General features: G+C 47.0%; 1 protein-coding gene across 2 annotated transcripts in view; it reads left to right on the top strand.

The window, feature by feature from the left end:
• The window catches only part of UBAP2 (ubiquitin associated protein 2), a 134,282-nt gene extending 121,407 nt beyond the window's left edge, over positions 1-12,875 (top strand). For both annotated transcript variants that reach the window (XM_054031827.1, XM_054031826.1), the window contains 7 exons: positions 4,515-4,593; positions 5,841-6,055; positions 7,207-7,306; positions 7,403-7,510; positions 8,903-8,970; positions 10,358-10,549; positions 12,679-12,875. In XM_054031827.1, the coding sequence (XP_053887802.1) occupies positions 4,515-4,593; positions 5,841-6,055; positions 7,207-7,306; positions 7,403-7,510; positions 8,903-8,970; positions 10,358-10,549; positions 12,679-12,774 (858 nt within the window). In that variant the 3' untranslated portion in view covers positions 12,775-12,875. The remainder of the gene's footprint in view (positions 1-4,514; positions 4,594-5,840; positions 6,056-7,206; positions 7,307-7,402; positions 7,511-8,902; positions 8,971-10,357; positions 10,550-12,678) is intronic.
• The last annotated feature ends 5,290 nt before the right edge of the window (positions 12,876-18,165 follow it).

Here is an 18,165-nt window from a genome sequence, read left to right as displayed (position 1 = left end):
TTGGTTTTTGGCCAGATTCTGAATGAGGCTGTTACATTCTACCTCTGTAAATTCCTACTTTTAAATTGAAATATGTTTAATAGTAGGCTGGTGGAACACAGTATGAACATATAATATTCAAGATAGTCCAGGGAGATTTTCTTTGTAGCTAAAGGACCACTGTCAGGTGTTTCAGGCTCTAAATTGTAGGCTTTCTTTTTAAATGTCTTATAAAGTATGTTGTATGTAGTGTTGCTGTAGCTATATCGGTCCCAGGATAGTAGAGAGAGAAGGTAGGTCAGGTCCAACTTCTCTTGATAGAGAGAGAGAGAGGTTTTGAGCTTACACAGTGAAAGCTTCTTTCTTTCACCAACAGAAGTTGGTCCAATAAGATATTATCTCACCCTCCTTATCTTTATAAAATATATTGAATACAGTAGAACCCCATTTATCTGACCCTTCATTCCAGCTCTCAGTATTAACTGAACAACCAGCACACGCAGGTCCAGAAGCGGGAGACCTCTCCTGTGGCCACTAGATGGCATTGCAGCCTAGCACTTTCCCGTTCTCTGGATTATTGGAATTTTTGATGATCCAATCTGGCTCCAGTCCCAGTAAGATCTGATATCTGATAAACGGGGTTCTGCTGCATTTACCTTCGTAAAAACTAATTCCAAACGAATTGTTTCATGGGGATTTAAAACTTCCCCTCTGTGGCATTTGCAGCCCAAGCTTTGCTGCAGTGTGACAGTTCATGAGATCTAGAAAGTGAAACTGGCTAAAAGAAAAGTGAAATTGAGAGCTCACTGTAGAAACTTGGGAAGAAGAAAAGTGATCATCATAGATGATGAAAAGTAAATGATTTTTAAAATTCTTTTCTTAAATAAGCATATTGGAAACAAATAAGAATTTGTATTAAAATGGATGAGGTTTAAGCTACTGTACTTAATGTCCTTTTAAAGAGCACATTTGTAAACTAGACATAATGGGAGCAACTGAGGGGAGACAGTCCCCAACCCTCACTCGGTCAAATGGTTGTTACACAGAGAGATCGTGGATAAATCACAGATCCCTGCAGTAATAGCAACCCAAGAAGACTACAATGCATTATATTGAAGTAAATGGCTTAGTGAGGCTTAGGTTTTGCTTTTGTGTGAGTCATGCAGTTAAATGTCTAGATTAGAAAGAGGAGTAAACTTTCATCATCTGTGAGCATTAGCATAACAACTCCTGCCAAGCCTGGGGTGGGGAGGATGGTTCCTCTCTGGAGTTCCACCTTGGTACAACTCCCTGGGATAATAGACGTGATGGTAAACTTTAGGGCCAGCAGGACTAGCAGAGGGGAGGCAAGCAATTCCATGCCCCTGACTTTCTTAACCATTTCTGCGGTTTTGGAGCACTAAGTCTAGACATAGGGGTGCTCCCACCAGCTCTGAACGTGCCCCTTCTCCACACCCACCTACATATCTCCAGTATGCATACAAAGGTTTCTCTATAAGATCTTGCGGGATTGGTGGGGTCAGATGCCATTGGAATAAGTTTATCATGATTGCTTTAATAGTCACTGATGTAGCATCAGGCCAGCCTTTCCCAGATTAGGTAGCATTGCTCCATTATTTACCTACTAAATTGCTGTCTTCTTGGGTAACTGCATTGCTGCTCCATAGCTGTGTTTGAGCCCTTTATGTAACCTTGATATCAGACCTGTAGGGTCTGCTTTGTGATAGCGGGGACTTGGCTCTCATCAATGGCACATCAAACCCCACATTTTGTGGGGCCAAGAACATAATGCCTGAACTGTTTTTAAGAACAAAAACACGTGTCCCCCTCACACTCATGTGGGTGAATGTGGATTTGCTTTGTAAACAACTCACACTTTCCTCGTGGGATATTAGTGCTGTTTCTCCTGTGACTTTTTTTATGGGGCTAATCACCGGGAGTGGGGGGGAGGGGTCAGGGTAAATATCACTTTAATTTGACATATGTTGGGATTTTAGCAGAGGATTTGGTGGTCTCTCATTAAAGTTAATTCATATTGGCTTGGAAATGACACTGTCGCATGTGCTTACAAACTGGCTGGAAGATTGGTAAGCGAAGGATAATGATAAATAGCAATGGATCAAATTGCAGGAAGGTGTCCAGTTGGTACTGTAGGGGTCTATTAAATTCTGTCTTATTGAGAGTTCCTCGGAGATGGAGAAGAGGGTGTGGAGAGCATGTTCATGACAGTCACAAATCATACAAAATTAGGTGGTGTTGGGAGCCCAAATGAGGACAGATGTGTGTGATACGAAGGAACATAGAGATCAGAAATGTGGATTCATAGATTCATAGATTCATAGATTCTAGGACTGGAAGGGACCTCGAGAGGTCATCGAGTCCAGTCCCCTGCCCGCATGGCAGGACCAAATACTGCCTAGACCATCCCTAATAGACATTTATCTAACCTACTCTTAAATATCTCCAGAGACGGAGATTCCACAACCTCCCTAGGCAATTTGTTCCAGTGTTTAACCACCCTGACAGTTAGGAACTTTTTCCTAATGTCCAATCTAGACCTCCCTTGCTGCAGTTTAAACCCATTGTTTCTGGTTCTATCCTTAGAGGCTAAGGTGAACAAGTTCTCTCCCTCCTCCTTATGACACCCTTTTATATACCTGAAAACTGCTATCATGTCCCCTCTCAGTCTTCTCTTTTCCAAACTAAACAAACCCAATTCTTTCAGCCTTCCTTCATAGGTCATGTTCTCAAGACCTTTAATCATTCTTGTTGCTCTTCTTTGGACCCTTTCCAGTTTCTCCACATCTTTTTTAAAATGCGGCGCCCAGAACTGGACACAATACTCCAGCTGAGGCCTAACCAGAGCAGAGTAAAAAATCCTTTCCCAGCATGGAAAAGTGCAAGCTAATATATTGGGGAGGGTGTCGGGGTGTGTGTGGGAATAATCTGAAGCAAATCTATTCAGTGGCAAGAAGGGGCCTGTCCAGCTGTAATCCTGAAGGGCAGGCTTGGGGAGGTGAGGAGGACCAGGAGGCATGAAGTCTGAGAGCAACCCAGCCTAGTGGAGTTTTCGGTTACATATGCATAGGCGTCTTGTAGGTAGAATGGGGGAGATGGAGGAGCATCTGGAAGCAGCTGTCAAACTTTTTCTTTTCCCCAGACTAAAGTTAATCTCTTTCTGCGGGAACACAGCACAGTGGGGTGGGTGGAGGGCTTTTTGGGTGGACGGTGAAAGTGCAGGTTGGCCGAGAAACCTGGACTGGGGCTGCTGGTGGGGTTGTTATGGAGGGGCAGAGAGTTGGTAAAAATTGTAATTTACACAGTGCTTCTTGTGTGTCTTTCTGCTTGTGGGTCCTGTCTTTAGATTATAAACTGTCTGGGACAGGGATCCGCTTCTACTCTGAGTCTGCAGCACCTAGCGCAGCGGGGTCCTGACCCTTTAGGTGCTACTGTAATAGGAATAATTTAAACATCTCAAAAAAGATATATTGGAATTGGAAAAGGTTCAGAAAAGGGCAACAAAAATGATTAGGGGTATGGAATGGCATCCGTATGAGGAGAGATTAATAAAACTGGGACTTTTCAGCTTGGAAAAGAGACGGCTAAGGAGGGATATGATTGAGGTCTATAAAATCATGACTGGTGTAGAGAAAGTAGATAAGGAAGTGTTGTTTACTACTTCTCATAACACAAGAACTATGGGTCACCAAATGAAATTAATATGCAGCAGGTTTAAAACAAAGAAAAGGAAGTGTTTCTTCACACAACGCACAGTCATCCTGTGGAACTCCTTGCCAGAGGATGTTGTGAAGGCCAAGACCATAACAGGGTTCACAAAGAACTAGATAAATTCATGGAAGATAGGTCCATCAATGGCTATTAGCCACGATGGGCAGGAATGGTGTCCCTAGCCTCTGTTTGCCAGAAGCTGGGAATGGCGACAGGGGATGGATCACTTGATGATTACCTGTTCTGTTCATTCCCTCTGGGGCACCTGGCATTGGCCACTGTTGGAAGACAGGATACTGGGCTAGATGGACCTTTGGTCTGACCAAGTAGGGCCATTCTTGCGTTCTTATATTCTCCATCTGGGATGGTAACACTCTGATTGTGCCCCTTTAGCAACTCCCTCACTGGTCATTTTAATATATGTTTGCACCATTTCTTAGCTAGTGTCTGGGGTTTTCTACAGTAGTGCTTGTGTTACAGAGCTGGAACACTTGTCACCAGCTGAGGAATGTTTTTTAAGGAGAAATCATTAAATGTGTTAAGAAACAGGCATTATGTAGAGCTTGGGATTCAAGGGCTGCCACTCCAAATCTTCAGCTCTGCCACAGCCTGCCTGGATAAGTTTCTGTCCATGCTTCCCTGATTTTGCACGTTTGGCAGGAGGAAAAAATAAACCCATTCACTCTTTGCCAGTGTTGTTGGGAATCTTCTGCTTTCGTGAACCTTTGCATACATACAAGGCAGCATTCATAAAACAGGCTGGCGCTGTTATGCATTTGAGTATTAATAAATATTGTCTTTTTCAGGATTATTATGGAATTACATTCCCTGCTCCTGCAACCTTGACAGGCAGAGATGGGAGCCTTGCTAACAACCCATACTCAGGTTAGTACTAATTGAAGATGAGGATGCTGGTTGAATAGAAGCATTGGTTTCTGAACATAGGGCATGCTGCTATGGCCAAAGGCGCAATCCTGGCTTTCTCTCTGCAGGCAGCTTAGCCGGCCAGTCCAAACTAGTCAGACAAGAGCAGGAATCGTAAGTGGCTACATTTCAGCTTCTGACAACTGATTTCCTTAAGATGTTAACAGGAATATTCAGCCAATATCTACTCCATACACAAGTCCTATCATACGAAAGAGGGATTTAACTTCCGAATTGTAGTCCATCCCAAAGCCAATACAAGGTTGTTCCTTCTGGTGCTGTGTCTGGGTTTAGATGACTCAACTGATACTTTCCCAGGAGCAAAAGTTCTATCTGCAGCCTACTAACTCTTCTTCTTGGTATTCAGCCTCCTTTGCTCAGTGTCCATCTGTTACTCTTGGTTAGACTCTTTCAGCCCTCTCTAACTGCCTCTCTGAATTCCTTCCATTCCGTTGTTACTGTTTGTATTGTGCTGACACCTACAGGATCTCTGCCTCCACACCCCCAGAAATTGATGAGCGCGCTACCTTGGAGGTTGTCCCCAGGACACTAGTGTGGTTAGGTTTCTTGTTCGGATTGCCCGGCGCTACTAGAAGGCCTCTTCTGGGCTACTAATCAAATTTCCTTTCCTACATTTTTAATTAGTTGGCCTCAGATGCAAGCCTGGCTTTCCTGGCCTTTATCTACTGTCTCCAGAGCTCTGGTGCTGTGAGGAACCAGAGATCTAATTCGTCATGCTTGGCAAATAGAGACCTTGCAGTGACTTGCATGTTTTTGTCAAAGGCCCTCATTCCTTTAGCCCAGGAGATGTTGCTAGCCAGGTTAACTTCTGGGAGAGTGATACTTTAACCCAATGAACTGTTTGCTGTTTGGCCACTCAGACCTTATGCTTTATAGTACATTTCATGTAATGATCTAACACTCAGTGACTGAATCCCCTTGTGCGACAGGTAAATATTGTTATCTCCATTTTGTCAGTGGGATAACTGAGGCACAGAGAGTTCTCTCTTGGCCAGGGTCATGCAATGAGTTGCTGGAGTGGAACCCAGGAGTCCTGACTCTCAGTCCATGCTCTCACCACTAAACTCTCTCACCCTCTGGACTGTAGCACAAGCCCATCCCTTGACAGTTTTTGCCAGTGCCGGAGAGCTGAGAAAGCAAAGGATGGGAAACAACCCTCCTGAAACAGTTGATGGCTTTTCTTGCAGGTGATGTAACAAAATTTGGCCGCGGGGATTCTGCCTCCCCTGCTCCCGCTACCACCCTGGCCCAGCCGCAGCAGAATCAGACGCAGACGCACCATACCACTCAGCAGCCCTTCCTAAACCCTACGCTGCCCCCAGGATACAGCTACACGGGATTACCATATTACGCCGGCATGCCAGGAGTACCCAGTGCATTCCAGTATGGGCCCACCATGTTTGTAAGTCATGGGAACTAAACCTTACACTGTTAGCTGCCCTCTTTGTGCTTCTCTAGCTTTGCCTAGTGCAGTCCTGGCCCTTTAAAGCTCCCCCTGTCCTGCAGGGCATTTCCGGTGAAATAAGGCTCCGCTTATGCGTGGAACTTCTTCTTTTGTATGGCAACTTGGCAAGCAACGTTAAAGCTTGACCTCCGAGTTTGTCATCCGCTCTGTGGCTTCCGTGTAAAACACCAGTGTCCGTGCAGGACCGGAGGAACTTTAAAAGGCCAGGACTGTAATATTCTAACTTTATGTAGGCAACGGTGAGTGGTATAGAGCTACAGCAGAGAATGTTGATCAGTGTCAAAAACTGTTTGGGGTTGGGGGGGAGGTGATGGTTCATCCAGGAATTACAAATTTGAGCCCATCTGTATTCTAGCAGCCCAGGATGGCCGCTGGAGAGGGAGGCAGAAACTGAGTCAGTGGCTTGGGAGAGGCTGGAGAAATCAGTTAGGGGGAAGAGGCTATGGGACACCAATGGGAGACTGGGAGGCAAGGAGTTCCCTGGGGGGGGGGAGGAGGTAGAGGGATAAGTGCAGACAGAGTCTGCGCAGGGCTTGGATCCAGGCTTTGTACATTTTTATTATACAAAATAAATACCAGGCTCCCTGAGTTATGGGGCTGTAATCCCACCGGTGTGTTTGGGTGACTCCGGTTTGTGATCTCCAGATGCTTGAGTGAATTCATTGTTCACTGTTGGTTTTATAAATGTATAAAACATGCACGTTCCTTGGGGTGGAGATTACCTAGCAATTACAGAGCAAAGTTATCGTGTAGCCAAGCTTGGAAGATACTGTCCTCATTTTACAAGAGGGGTAAACTGAGGCAGAGAAGCTGTCACTCTCACAAGGCTATACAGCAGTCAAGGTTGGAAGTTGGAGTAGAACTCATGGGTCCTGGCTCCCAGCCCTGTGCTCAGAGCGCTAGATCTCACTGCTCTGAGGTACTGGGAAAGGACCAAGGATTTCCTGGCACTTTAAAGGGTTCTATTTCACAGCTGGGAGATGCAGCGCAGTGAGGCCAGCAGAGCCATGAGACGAGCTTCCCCACTAGGTGGCAGTGGAAACTGGCTTTTATGCTGTTTTCTAACTGAGAATGCCTTTTGCCTCCAGGTACCTCCAGCATCAGCCAAGCAGCATGGCGTCAATTTGAACACCGCTTCCACCCCGTTTCAGCAGGCAAGTGGTTATGGACAACATGGTTATGGAGCAGGTAAGGGTACTCCAGTGGACAGTGCATCTGTGCCATTTCATTTAATGTCCTCAGCTGCTTGCTCACTGTCGCACCATGTCTTGTCCACATTGGCAGGCTATGACGACTTAACGCAGGGAACGGCGGCTGGAGACTACAGCAAAGGAGGCTACAGTGGGTCATCTCAAGCACAAAACAAATCTGCTGGCACTGGACCTGGGAAAGGTAACAAATAAAGGGATCTGAGGTGCACATAAGCACTTCAGATCAGGGATCTTGCAGGGCAAACTCCCAGTATTCCCAGTGTCAGGTCAGCATGACGACCAGCTCTCAAATAGGGTGAGTCCCAAGCTGTTTCTCCATCTCTCATGTTCAAAATGCTTTTAATGTTCCAAACGTTCCTTCTAAGCCAAAGGCTGAATTTGTGTAAGGAGGTGAGTGGCTGAAGTCCAGCTTTGTTCAGTTACACAGAGGAGAAACAGCAAACCGTTACCTCTGCCAGCGGGAAGCTAATGTTCAGAGGTGGTGGAGGGATAGTGGCACTCCGCTGACGCTAGGTCCCTGATCCTAGAGCAGCTGTCTCTTTGCTGAAATGGTCACCAGTTAGATCATGAATGTTATTTACATTCATGATTAGGCTCCAGAATCAACACCCTTTGAGGTGAAGGGGGCAAGTCACAGCTCTCTGAGTTAGTGTTTCAGGCTCTCTGGAGACTCCATCACTGATAGCATCCATTCATACCTGGAATGCTTTCTTTGCATAGCATAAGGGCTAGAACATTGATTTGTTTTATATGAAAGCTTAAATTCTGCAGATGCTAGTGGGACCATGTGAGAAATGTACAGTGACCCCCTGACACCAACTAATCCAACCCTGACTTAAGTAAATACTGGCCAGAAAAATCTTCCTCAGACCAGCAGCTCAGTACCTATATCCTCAGCCTGGTTATTCACGTGTCTGAGAGCAGTGGGAACCCAGCCAGCCCAATCCTCTCATTCATCGGCTAGAGACTTTGATCTTTGTTTCTTGCGTAAGTGAAACGGCTCAAGTTGGGAGCCACGATTCTAGTTCAGACTGGGAATGAACGGCCACCTCCCAGCTGGTGATCAATCCCCTGCTAGGTTCTGATCCTGCCACGCTAGCTGCTTCAGCCGCTGGGGACCAGGGAACCATGCAGTGTCTTTTAACGTGCTCCCGAATTTGAGGGGAACGTTGACTTCTCTTGCTGTAAATGAACGGTCAGTGCCCTAGGTACTACCCAGCTTGGTGCCTTAGGAATGGGGATAAAGCTTGTGGATAGTGGACACAGGCAGCATACGCCAGTGGTCTCGCGCCCGATTTATAAAGGGAGCTCAGGAAATAGGCCTTTGCACTTTCTTTTGACTCTTAATGTGGGGAATTGTAGAGGGGCTGGGATGGCGTGGGAGGGAATGGCACACCCCAGCCAGGAGTAGCTTCATTTGATATAGTATGTGTGTGTGTGTGTGGGGGGGGGTGACACAGAGGATGCAGGCAACAGCCAGTGAACATGATGGGGATCCCAGGGGCAAGGAAAAGGAAGGTTCAGGTTGGGTTGCCTTCGTCTCTTTCGTTGTCAGCGGCTTTTTGTTTTCCAGGTGTTTCTGTGACCTCAAGTAACACAGGTGTGCCTGATATCAGTGGCTCAGTCTATAACAAGACTCAGGTGAGGAGCTATGGCCCATTCTTTCTGAGAAGCATGAACATGCCCTCCTGTGCCCAAGGGTCACTGGCCAGTGTCATTTCAGCAGGACTCGTCCTCTCAGGGAGCCTCTTGGCCGCTGGTGATTTCTCAGCCCCATTCCACGGGGTAATCCCAGACTCTGGCCTGTCTCCAGCACTCACTCCACTTGATTTTAAAGAGGACTTCCAAGTGTCTCATTTGACACCACTGCTCTTTTCCATCCTTAACCTGCTCTTGCCTGGCTGACAAAGGCTGTTAACGTGGAAGCAAAGATTCCCACATTATTGCCTAACTTCCATTGAGTCCTGAGATGCTTTTAAAATGCAATATCACAAATGTTTTAGGGCTGCATTGTCCTAAACGCAGGGCCATAGCATCATCTCGAGAGAGGCCGGACTGTGTAGACAAACACAGATCTATAATTATGGCCATTGACTTCCTCTGTTCCTTCTGGGCTGTGTGCGTATTGAAACCAGATCACTGCGTCTTCCACCCAGTGCTGTTGTCTTCTGGCTGTTTGTGGTGCAGCTAGTCTCCCTTTGAGAAGCTGTGGAATGAATGGGGTTAAATATTAGTTCCCTATTCCATGCTCTGGAGCGTGGAATCCCTGCGCCCATTTGTAAGGGCATTGGGGTGGGGATCCATATAGGTATTCCTGTGTCCCTGGGATCTGCTCCTGCATTTCTGATGAGCGGGGCTGTACACTCTGAACAAAGGCACCCGGGCCTCAAGTCTGCTGCTCTGCACCAGACATGAGGGGTCGGGGACTTGAAGCAAAACTCCTGCTGTGACCTCTTGTGCCATTTTTACTGAGCAGCCCTGACTGGCTTGAATATTTCCTGACTTTCTGATGAGCAAATTGATTGCTAAGAACTAGTTGGTTTTTTTGCTGGTCTGCTGCATTGTATGGAATGTGCATGAATTTCCTGCCTATGGGGAAGCCAAGAGGCCATCTTCTACTGTTAACAACAGGCGCCATTTAGTGTCTGTCAATGGATCATTTAATCTTGGGTCGCGGGCAATTACTGCTTGGTTGTGGTCATACCCACAATGTACTAGGGACTTTCTAAACACTTAAGAATGGCTTCTGCTCTGAGGAGCTTGCAGTCTTAGGACAAACAAGTAGATAGGTCAAAGAAAGTGAAATCACAATGGGCAACTGATAGCCAAGTCAGCCGATTCACTCCAGGCAGCACAGCAGTGTGCCTTTAAGAGGAAAGGGAACACCTGATTGTAAATATCTAGCTAAGGTGGATCTGGGTTGGTAAAGAGTTAAAGTTCTCTTTGTTCAGGCAACTCTTGCCCTAGTTTGGTCACCCAAAGGGCGCTGAGGAAAGTGTCTAACTGCTTCCCTGTTGCCCCCATGCAGACGTTTGACAAGCAGGGATTCCATGCCGGCACACCGCCTCCTTTCAGCCTGCCATCTGCTCTTGGATCCACTGGGCCACTGAACCCTGGTGCTGCCCCAGGTTATGCTCCAGCCCCGTTCCTGCATATCCTGCCTGCACATCAGCAGCCTCATTCCCAGATGCTGCATCACCACCTTCAGCAAGATGGGCAGGTGAGTCTATCAATCCCTGGTGCCTTTCTGAGGCTGCTGCTCAAAGTAACTAGATGACCATCAGCCAGAGAGCGTGTCCAAACTGATCCCACCCATCACAGGTACTCTGTCCTGTTCCTTTTGGCTCTGCCCATTGGCAAAGTACCTCACTAGGTAATACAGCCTAAACTGCCATGTAGCCTTGGGTAGGGTGGGGGAGATGCTGTTCCCAAGAGCTAAAATGGCTTTGTGGCAGTTTCCCCTTGGTGCACACAATCTCAGTGCAGAGGCAGACAGCTCTAGCAGCCAGCAGAGACTGCCACTTTCCTTTCCTGGGCAGGTCACGGAGATGTTTACAACCATCATAATTGTTCTGACAATAAAAGAAATACAGCTAGCAGCAAAATAAGCCCCCTCGCCAGCTTCCCTCGTATCTCTGGTGGTTTTGCATTCAGTTTCTCTTGCCAGTTCATTTCCCTTCATCTCTGTTAATGTCTCTTGAAAAATATGCGAAGTTCTGCTTTGAGTCGGAACATAACAAATTGTTTCCCTGTCCCTGGATGTGTGTGATGTCTTACGCCTGTGCACCCTGGTGTCCCTGGAGGGATCTCCTTTGCCCATCCAACTTCTGACCATTTTCCTTCACTCTCCTTGTTTTTACATGCCTCTTCCAATTAGTTTTCTGCAGTGTGGCTTATTAGCCAGAGAAATCGTGGACTTAGTTCAGGTCATGCAGCTGGTCACATTCTTGATCTAGAGTTGGCTGGCATTGGGGTCAGCCACTTGGATGATTTTCCTGGATCATGGGCCAATCATTGCCTCCTGCTGTTTGAGTTTGGGGTACACCTTTCTTTTTAGGGTGGGGGATGTGTTTTGTTCCTGTGCCCTAAGAGACTCACGGAACTGGAGTGTTCCTAGAGGGCACTGAGGGAAGGCAGCCCTGTTCCTCTGACAGACTACTCTGTCAATGATTAGGTAGGCTTTAATAAGTCTCTCATCATCACCACAGTGACCCCAAGTGTCCTAGGCCTCAGATTTGTCGTCCTAGGTTATCTTGGTTAACAGATGATCAGCAAGAGAGGAGGTCGCTCGGGTGCTAGTTGGGGAAGTCTCAAGCTGACTGCATCAAAGATTTTTAAAAAGAACTTTTATTGTGAGTGGTCAGGAGGCAGAGGGAGAGGGGTCTCTGCTCCACCCACACTCAGTCAGCTGACTTGTTTCAGGTCTTGGACAGCTTGGTTACTCCTAGTACTGCTCGGCTGAGTCGAGTTCCTCTTCTTCTGAGGAAACGGCTAGTTGCTCTGTGGTGAAAGTCACCTAGATTCGGGCTGGGTTGTCTGCATTCAGGGAGGCAGGACAGTATCTTGGCAGCAGGGGACAAACGCTGCAGCATCTTGGCTTGAGTGTCTGCCCGTAATGCATATTGAGGTGCTAAGAGAACTTGACACCACAACCTGTGCTCTGGGCCCATGTCCTTCCTGACTGCTAAAGACCAGTGCTAGTGGAGATTGGTGTTTTCCAAGCAGATATGGGATGGCCTCAAGGCCAGTTACATCATGTGACACAGCCAGAATGACGGTCATCCAGAGTTGACTCTTCCCTTTGGGGTTCAGGTGGTTGTAAAGGTTGGGGCAAAATGATTCTCAGAGCATCCAGATGCTTTGATTCTCTTGACCTGTAGAAAGCTGGGTACTGGCCGTGCCCTCAGTGTGCAGTTTCAAGGAATCTCTTCCATGCAACAGATGATCGCTCCCAGCCATCTCCTTGCTGCAGCTGCAGCAGGCAAGAATGTTTTCTGGCTGAAAAGGGGCAGCGAGGTGGCTGGCTGACTTGCTCCAGATGGGGCAAGCCTTGTGGAAGTGAGCTTACTCAGCACTTCTGCCATGTGTTCCCAGTGGGATTTGCTTTGGCTGTTTGTGGATTTTGTTGAGGTTCCAGAGTGGGGCCAAGAGACACCATTTCCCTGCTTTATCACAGACCTTGCTACTTTCAAAGGCAGCCCCAGGGCTGCTGAGAGGATGGATGGAGCAGGCAGGTCTTTTACTGCAGCAAGGTAATAAATGCAGTGTGCTCCCTGAGGCTTCAGGATTAGGGATCCAGCCGCGGTGGCTTCTGATCTGAACGTGTGCTCCCTTTTCATTTCTTTCCAGGGTGGATCTGGCCAGCGCAATCAGCCAAGCACCATGCAGCAAAAGTCTCAGGCTACCAAAACCGCCTATGGCACTTCTCCATACTGGACAAACTAAAAACGAAACAAGGAAGGGGGGGAGGCAGGGGGAGACTGAAAGAAGAAAAAGCCGATGCCCATTCCTGGAACTATTAGGAGAAAAAGTAACTGCTCAGCCAAACGTCTGTGCGGGGAGAACTGCAGCCAGCCATCCTTCTGTGGCGCTCGCCCGCTCCCTCTTTGAGTTGCTGTTGTATGTAATATATTTATGTATGTATTTGTAAATGTAATAGAGCCTAAATGTGGTTTCTGCATCTTTGCAGCCTGTTTTATTTTCTTTGTAGGGAGAATTAATTATTCACTTCCATTCTGCACCAGGGCATCTTCCTTGGTTTTTGTTTTTTTTAAGCTCGAAGGGCTTTATAATCTGTCAAAAGACAAACTGTGCCATTTTTGTTGAAGGAGCCCATTTATTTAACGCAGTTCCTAGTTCAGGCAGATGGGAAGGCCTGGCCCGAAAGACAAATCAAGGGTTCTGTCTCCTGTTGGTTTGATTTTTTCCTTTCAGATGTAGCCGTTACTTTTTTAAACTGTTTTTTGTGGGCCCTCTCCCTTCTTTTGTCCCCTACCTCCCCCCCACCGCCTCTGGTGTGGAAGACTAACTCTCGTGGACAGTTTTGTTACCGTGGCCACGAGCTGCAGCATCATCTTTTTATTTCACAATTTTTAAATAAATAAAAAAAATTTGACAGGGTTTTTTGTTTCTCTAGCAAGAGACTTTGGATGGCTCAGTCAGTGTGTCCTGGAACCTCCTTTGCATCATTAGAGGCAAAACTATGTAGCGGTTTCTTAAATAAAAGTATAAGCTGTCTCTTGTACCTCTTCTTGCCCCAAGCCGCCCCCGCCCAGGATACCCAGAGCTAATGGATGGAAACTTCATTACCCTTCCCCACTTTTTTTTTAAAGAAAAGACTGATGGAGAAAGCTATTAGTCCTTCCTGTCCTGCACCAGTACGGTGAATGTTTTAGAAGTTTCATTTCTTTTTAGCCCTTACTCCACCTAATAAAGATCTGAGCGTATAACTGGTGTTTGCTGTCTCCATTCACAAAGACTCAAGGAGCAGTTGCTTTCTAAACCCCTTCCCATTCCCTGTCCTGCAGACAGTGGGATGAGACCATCAGCGTGGGTGAGGGGGTTTGGGGGAAAAGGGGTGTCCGTGCCTTCAAAGGGACTGGTGGCTGTTTAGAATTGAGTAGCTGGATCCCTGCTAGTTAAGCTTAGTGGATGTAAAGAGAGTTCAGAGGGGTGCATGGTGAGATCTGTGCACCTCATCCTGGAGCCTGTTACTCTACAGTCCCATGCACTGGAAATAGCATCTCCTTTCTTCATCATATTACCTTTTTCAGTAGATGGCCTTCAGGCTGGTCCTCTCCTCCGCATTCTACTCCCCCAGAAATGTAGCTTCGTTGATACAGCTGTTGGGCTTTAAAAAAAAAAAAAAAAAAAAAAAGCTGGCAGTGTCCAGGGATAAATCTTCCTTTAATCAGAGGGACAAATGCGAAAGTGGCCCCAGGCCCCAGCACGTGCAGTGATACTCTGGCACCTCTAGCCAATTTGAATGCACTAGCGACATTGGTAAGGAAGGGTAGAGAGGAGCTGCCTTCCAATGCTCTTTTAAAGAAAGAAAAAAGGATGTTGTGGCTGAAGTGAGAGGTGAAGTCACCAGAAATGTGAGTGGCTCCTTTCACAGTGGGGATCAGTACTGACATCTTTCTCCCATCCTAGGGTGGGAGTCTAATGCACATCTTAATGTTGCCTTCAGCTCAGAACTACAGCCAGCAGAGTAGAGACTTGTCTGACCACTGAAACGGAAGCTTGCCATAAACTAAATAGGGCCAGAGTAAGCAATGAATACAGAAGACTTAACCTGCTGGCATTTTCAGTAGGTATCTTAGAAAATGGCTGTCAGCCCAAATGTGTCATTCGTGAGCACAAATGTCCTGTCAAGGTTGAGCTGCAAATCCCCAAAGGTGGTCCAAAGTGGTCCTTCTTTGCCTGTGTGCTAAAAGCCACTGATGAACACCATTGGGTGTGTTTTGCTTACAGCTGGGTCAGGAAGTCCCTAGGGCCCCATGACACTTTGGCTTGGGATTTTCATGCTGGCTTCAGTTGGATCCGCTCCGCAATTTATGTATTGCTAGAGCACAGGACCACTTCGTGCAATAGCATTTTGCCCTGTGCAAGCTGCTCCTGGTGGAATTCAGGGCAGCACAGAACCACCCAGACATCAAGTTCCTTTGTAGGACACCTTTAATGCTTCCCTGTGGGAAGGCAATGGAACAGTTTTCTTGCCAGGTGCTGCAGGCTGAGGAAGAAGTAATGACTCTCCTTTAGGGAAAATGGGAATATTTTAAACCATTTTGGGGTCCAAACGCTACTCAAGCCTGAACACCGCTTTTCCTTCAGGCTGCCTATTTACTTAGGCTTTTCTGCATCTGTTTCCAGTCTGAAGCAGAAATAGGTCTTGGGGGTAGGAGAGGCTTTCTGGACTTTTAAGAGAGTACCCAGAGAAGGGACAACACTAGGAACATCCCATTTATTTATTTTTTTTTTTTTGCTGGAGGAGGAGGGAAGGAGAGTTACAGCAAGAGATGCAATATTCTCTTTGAACTTTGGACAAGATTTTGAAGTATGTTTTTTTTTCTCATGATGTGACCAAAGTTAAGTGGGGTTCTTAAGCCTCTGTGGGAGGTGCACAACAACTCTGCTCCCAGTTGGAAATTCACACACCAGCTGGCCAGCCTGTGCTCTAAGCACCATTTACAATGTACTGGGTGGTTTGTGAGCTCTAGGCCCTCTGGATGGGGGTAAGTTTCACCCATTACTAAGCAGGGCTTCAGTAAGCTTACTCAGAGATAGCCCTGGGAGAGCAGACCTGGTCTATTACTGGTACAACCACAGACTCATTTGAGAGTAGGGAACCTAGGCACAATGAGTGAGGAGAGGTGTGTCTGATGGTATTTGTTTGCTGACCTAACTGTAGGCAGGTGCTGGAAAGAACACAGTTTGAGTCTACCCCCACCCTAGCAGGGACTCAATATGGTTTAATAGCCCCACTTCAGACATCTATGTATTGACCAGCTTCTACCATGATGGGTCCAGCCTTCCCTTTTCAGAAGCAGGAGGTGCTTTTAATCTACTTCCTTGGTGATTCCAGCTCAGATTTTAGAGCTAGCTGGCATTAAGACTGGCTCTTTCATTGATTAGCTGGCTCTGGGGCTGCAGAGACCACCAGTGTGGATAGTCATCACACAGTGTATAACCCTCCGCTACTCATTGCTACAGATAGCGTTCAGTTGCAGTGTAGACATACCATGAGACACTAAGGGGTTATTTAATTGCAGTGTAGATGGTTGCTGGGTCTTAGAGCTGGGCTGTCTACACTGCAAGTAAAAACCCCCAGCTGGCCTATGGTGCCCAGCTCAGGTTCACAGGGCTGTTTAATTGCAGTGTAGACATACCTTCACAGCTGGAACCTTCTGCCTCTACATTAACGCTGAAAAGCCCTAGCAGCCCCTGTGCCACTGAGCGGCCTTGTTATTGTCCCTTCTCCATCTCTTTGCAGCACAGGCTTCATTGTGGCTGGACTTTGGACAGAGTGAGGCCTAAATGGGCTAGTCCCCTGAGCTCTGGAGAATATGGAAATGAGAAGGGTGGGTTTGGCCCTGCACTCCTTTCCTAGAAGTAGCACTCAGCTGCAATCCTTTACTGGTTCTGCATTGACATCTTGCATGGCTTCCTCTTTCTCTGTTCGTTGTGAGCTGGAGATCTGCACCTTCTTCACAGCTGCAGCCCTGGTCCCCCTGTGATACTCTTGTCTGCTCCAGCTCGAGGAGTAATAGGCCCTGTGGCAGCTTGAACTAGTGCAGTGGAGAGACAGGATCAATGCTGTTGTGCACCACCCTGGCTGCCTACGCAGTGATTTCTCTATTGTCTAATATCCCCCCTAAGAGCTGTAGTGCTACCCCCCAGATGGGGGACTGGCCAGGTGCTTTGCAGTGACTTGTCCCCCTCTGTCCACAGGCAGCCAGCTTCCCACTCCCTCCCCCCCCATGCAGCAGGCTAGTTGACACTTCACCCCTGAGCAGTGCCACAGGTACTGGTGGCAGGAAGTGAATTTCAATAGTGATTATTCAGGGGCCTTCAGCCAGGTGAGAGACAAGCACTCAATACAACAATGAGCTTATTTACCCACATTCTAGCACTTTACTGACAAGGTAAGAGCTATTCAGAAACTTGAGTGGATTTAGGATTAACATTTCCAGGTAGGCCAAGGGATGCAGGCTATAGGCGAGGCCTTATCTTCCAGTACATCAAACCAAATTATCCTGTCACCATAAGATTAGGGTCCAGAAGAATTTGTAAAGGTGTGAAATTTAAACTTACAAAGCAGAGACACTAAGAGGGTAAGTGTCTTTTAGTTGCAAATTCCACTTAAGATAGGTTGGTTGTGGGGTCATTTCCCCTCACAAGGGTTTGGACAGGCACTGGCCCTGCATAGGAAATATTTGCATCAAGGGGTCCTTACAAGTGCTCTAGGCAACACTAGAGTAACAAAAATGAAAGAGCAGTGTTACACAGTGAAGACTGGATATTCTCACCCCTGTTGTTGAGGTTTTTCCAGCATACAAATTCATACCTGCCTTTGCCAGCTGTCCCCTGCATTACACACAGCAGTATAGGAAATAGTTAAGTACTTCCTTAGCTTTGATGCCAATCCAATGTGTCCAGGGCAATGCAGTACAGCTCCAGTAGCCAGCCCTTCCAGGCAGTCATGCCAGGACCATCTTCGCACAGCTCCACGCACACGGAGGTGTGGCACACGCAGTGGTGGGAGAACTGCTTGCTGAAGCTGTGTACTACCATTCAGGGCAATTCACCGTTCAGTAAGTTATGTTCTAGCAGTAGTTGCAGGTCATGGTGAGTGGGTATGCACTAGAGGGAAATGTGTGAACTGGCCCTGATCTAATTTTAGGCCTATTATAGCATTTGTTCATTCTAACATCAGCAAATACTCATTCATGGGGAAGGGGAAGAGGGAGATTGACATTTAGAACAGTCAGGCTAAGCTGACCCAGTACACAGCGGTCCATGATGCCAGCTTTCTTCAACCAGGTCTTGGCTTAAGGGCTGATAGGGTACAGGTCACTCCAGTAGCTGTTCCAAGTCCATTTCCACTAAGCAAAGAGGCATCAGGGTCTGCTGTGACCACTTGAGCCAGGTTTCACTGGGGTCATGCTTTGCTCCCACTGAAATCAGCAGCAAAGCTTGTTACTTTAATGGGAACATGCTCAGGCCCTGTATAAAGCAAGACACGTTTAGGCACTTGAGACATTGGATTAATTCCAGTCCAAGAAAAAACCTGGCCCCCCTATATTACTAAGCTTTATTTTATAACAATATTAAGTC

The sequence above is a fragment of the Malaclemys terrapin genome, chromosome 6 (assembly GCF_027887155.1).
Source record: "Malaclemys terrapin pileata isolate rMalTer1 chromosome 6, rMalTer1.hap1, whole genome shotgun sequence".
Taxonomy (NCBI): domain Eukaryota; kingdom Metazoa; phylum Chordata; order Testudines; family Emydidae; genus Malaclemys; species Malaclemys terrapin.
Note: the sequence above shows the minus strand (reverse complement) of the source record. Positions and strands in the feature narration are given on the sequence as shown.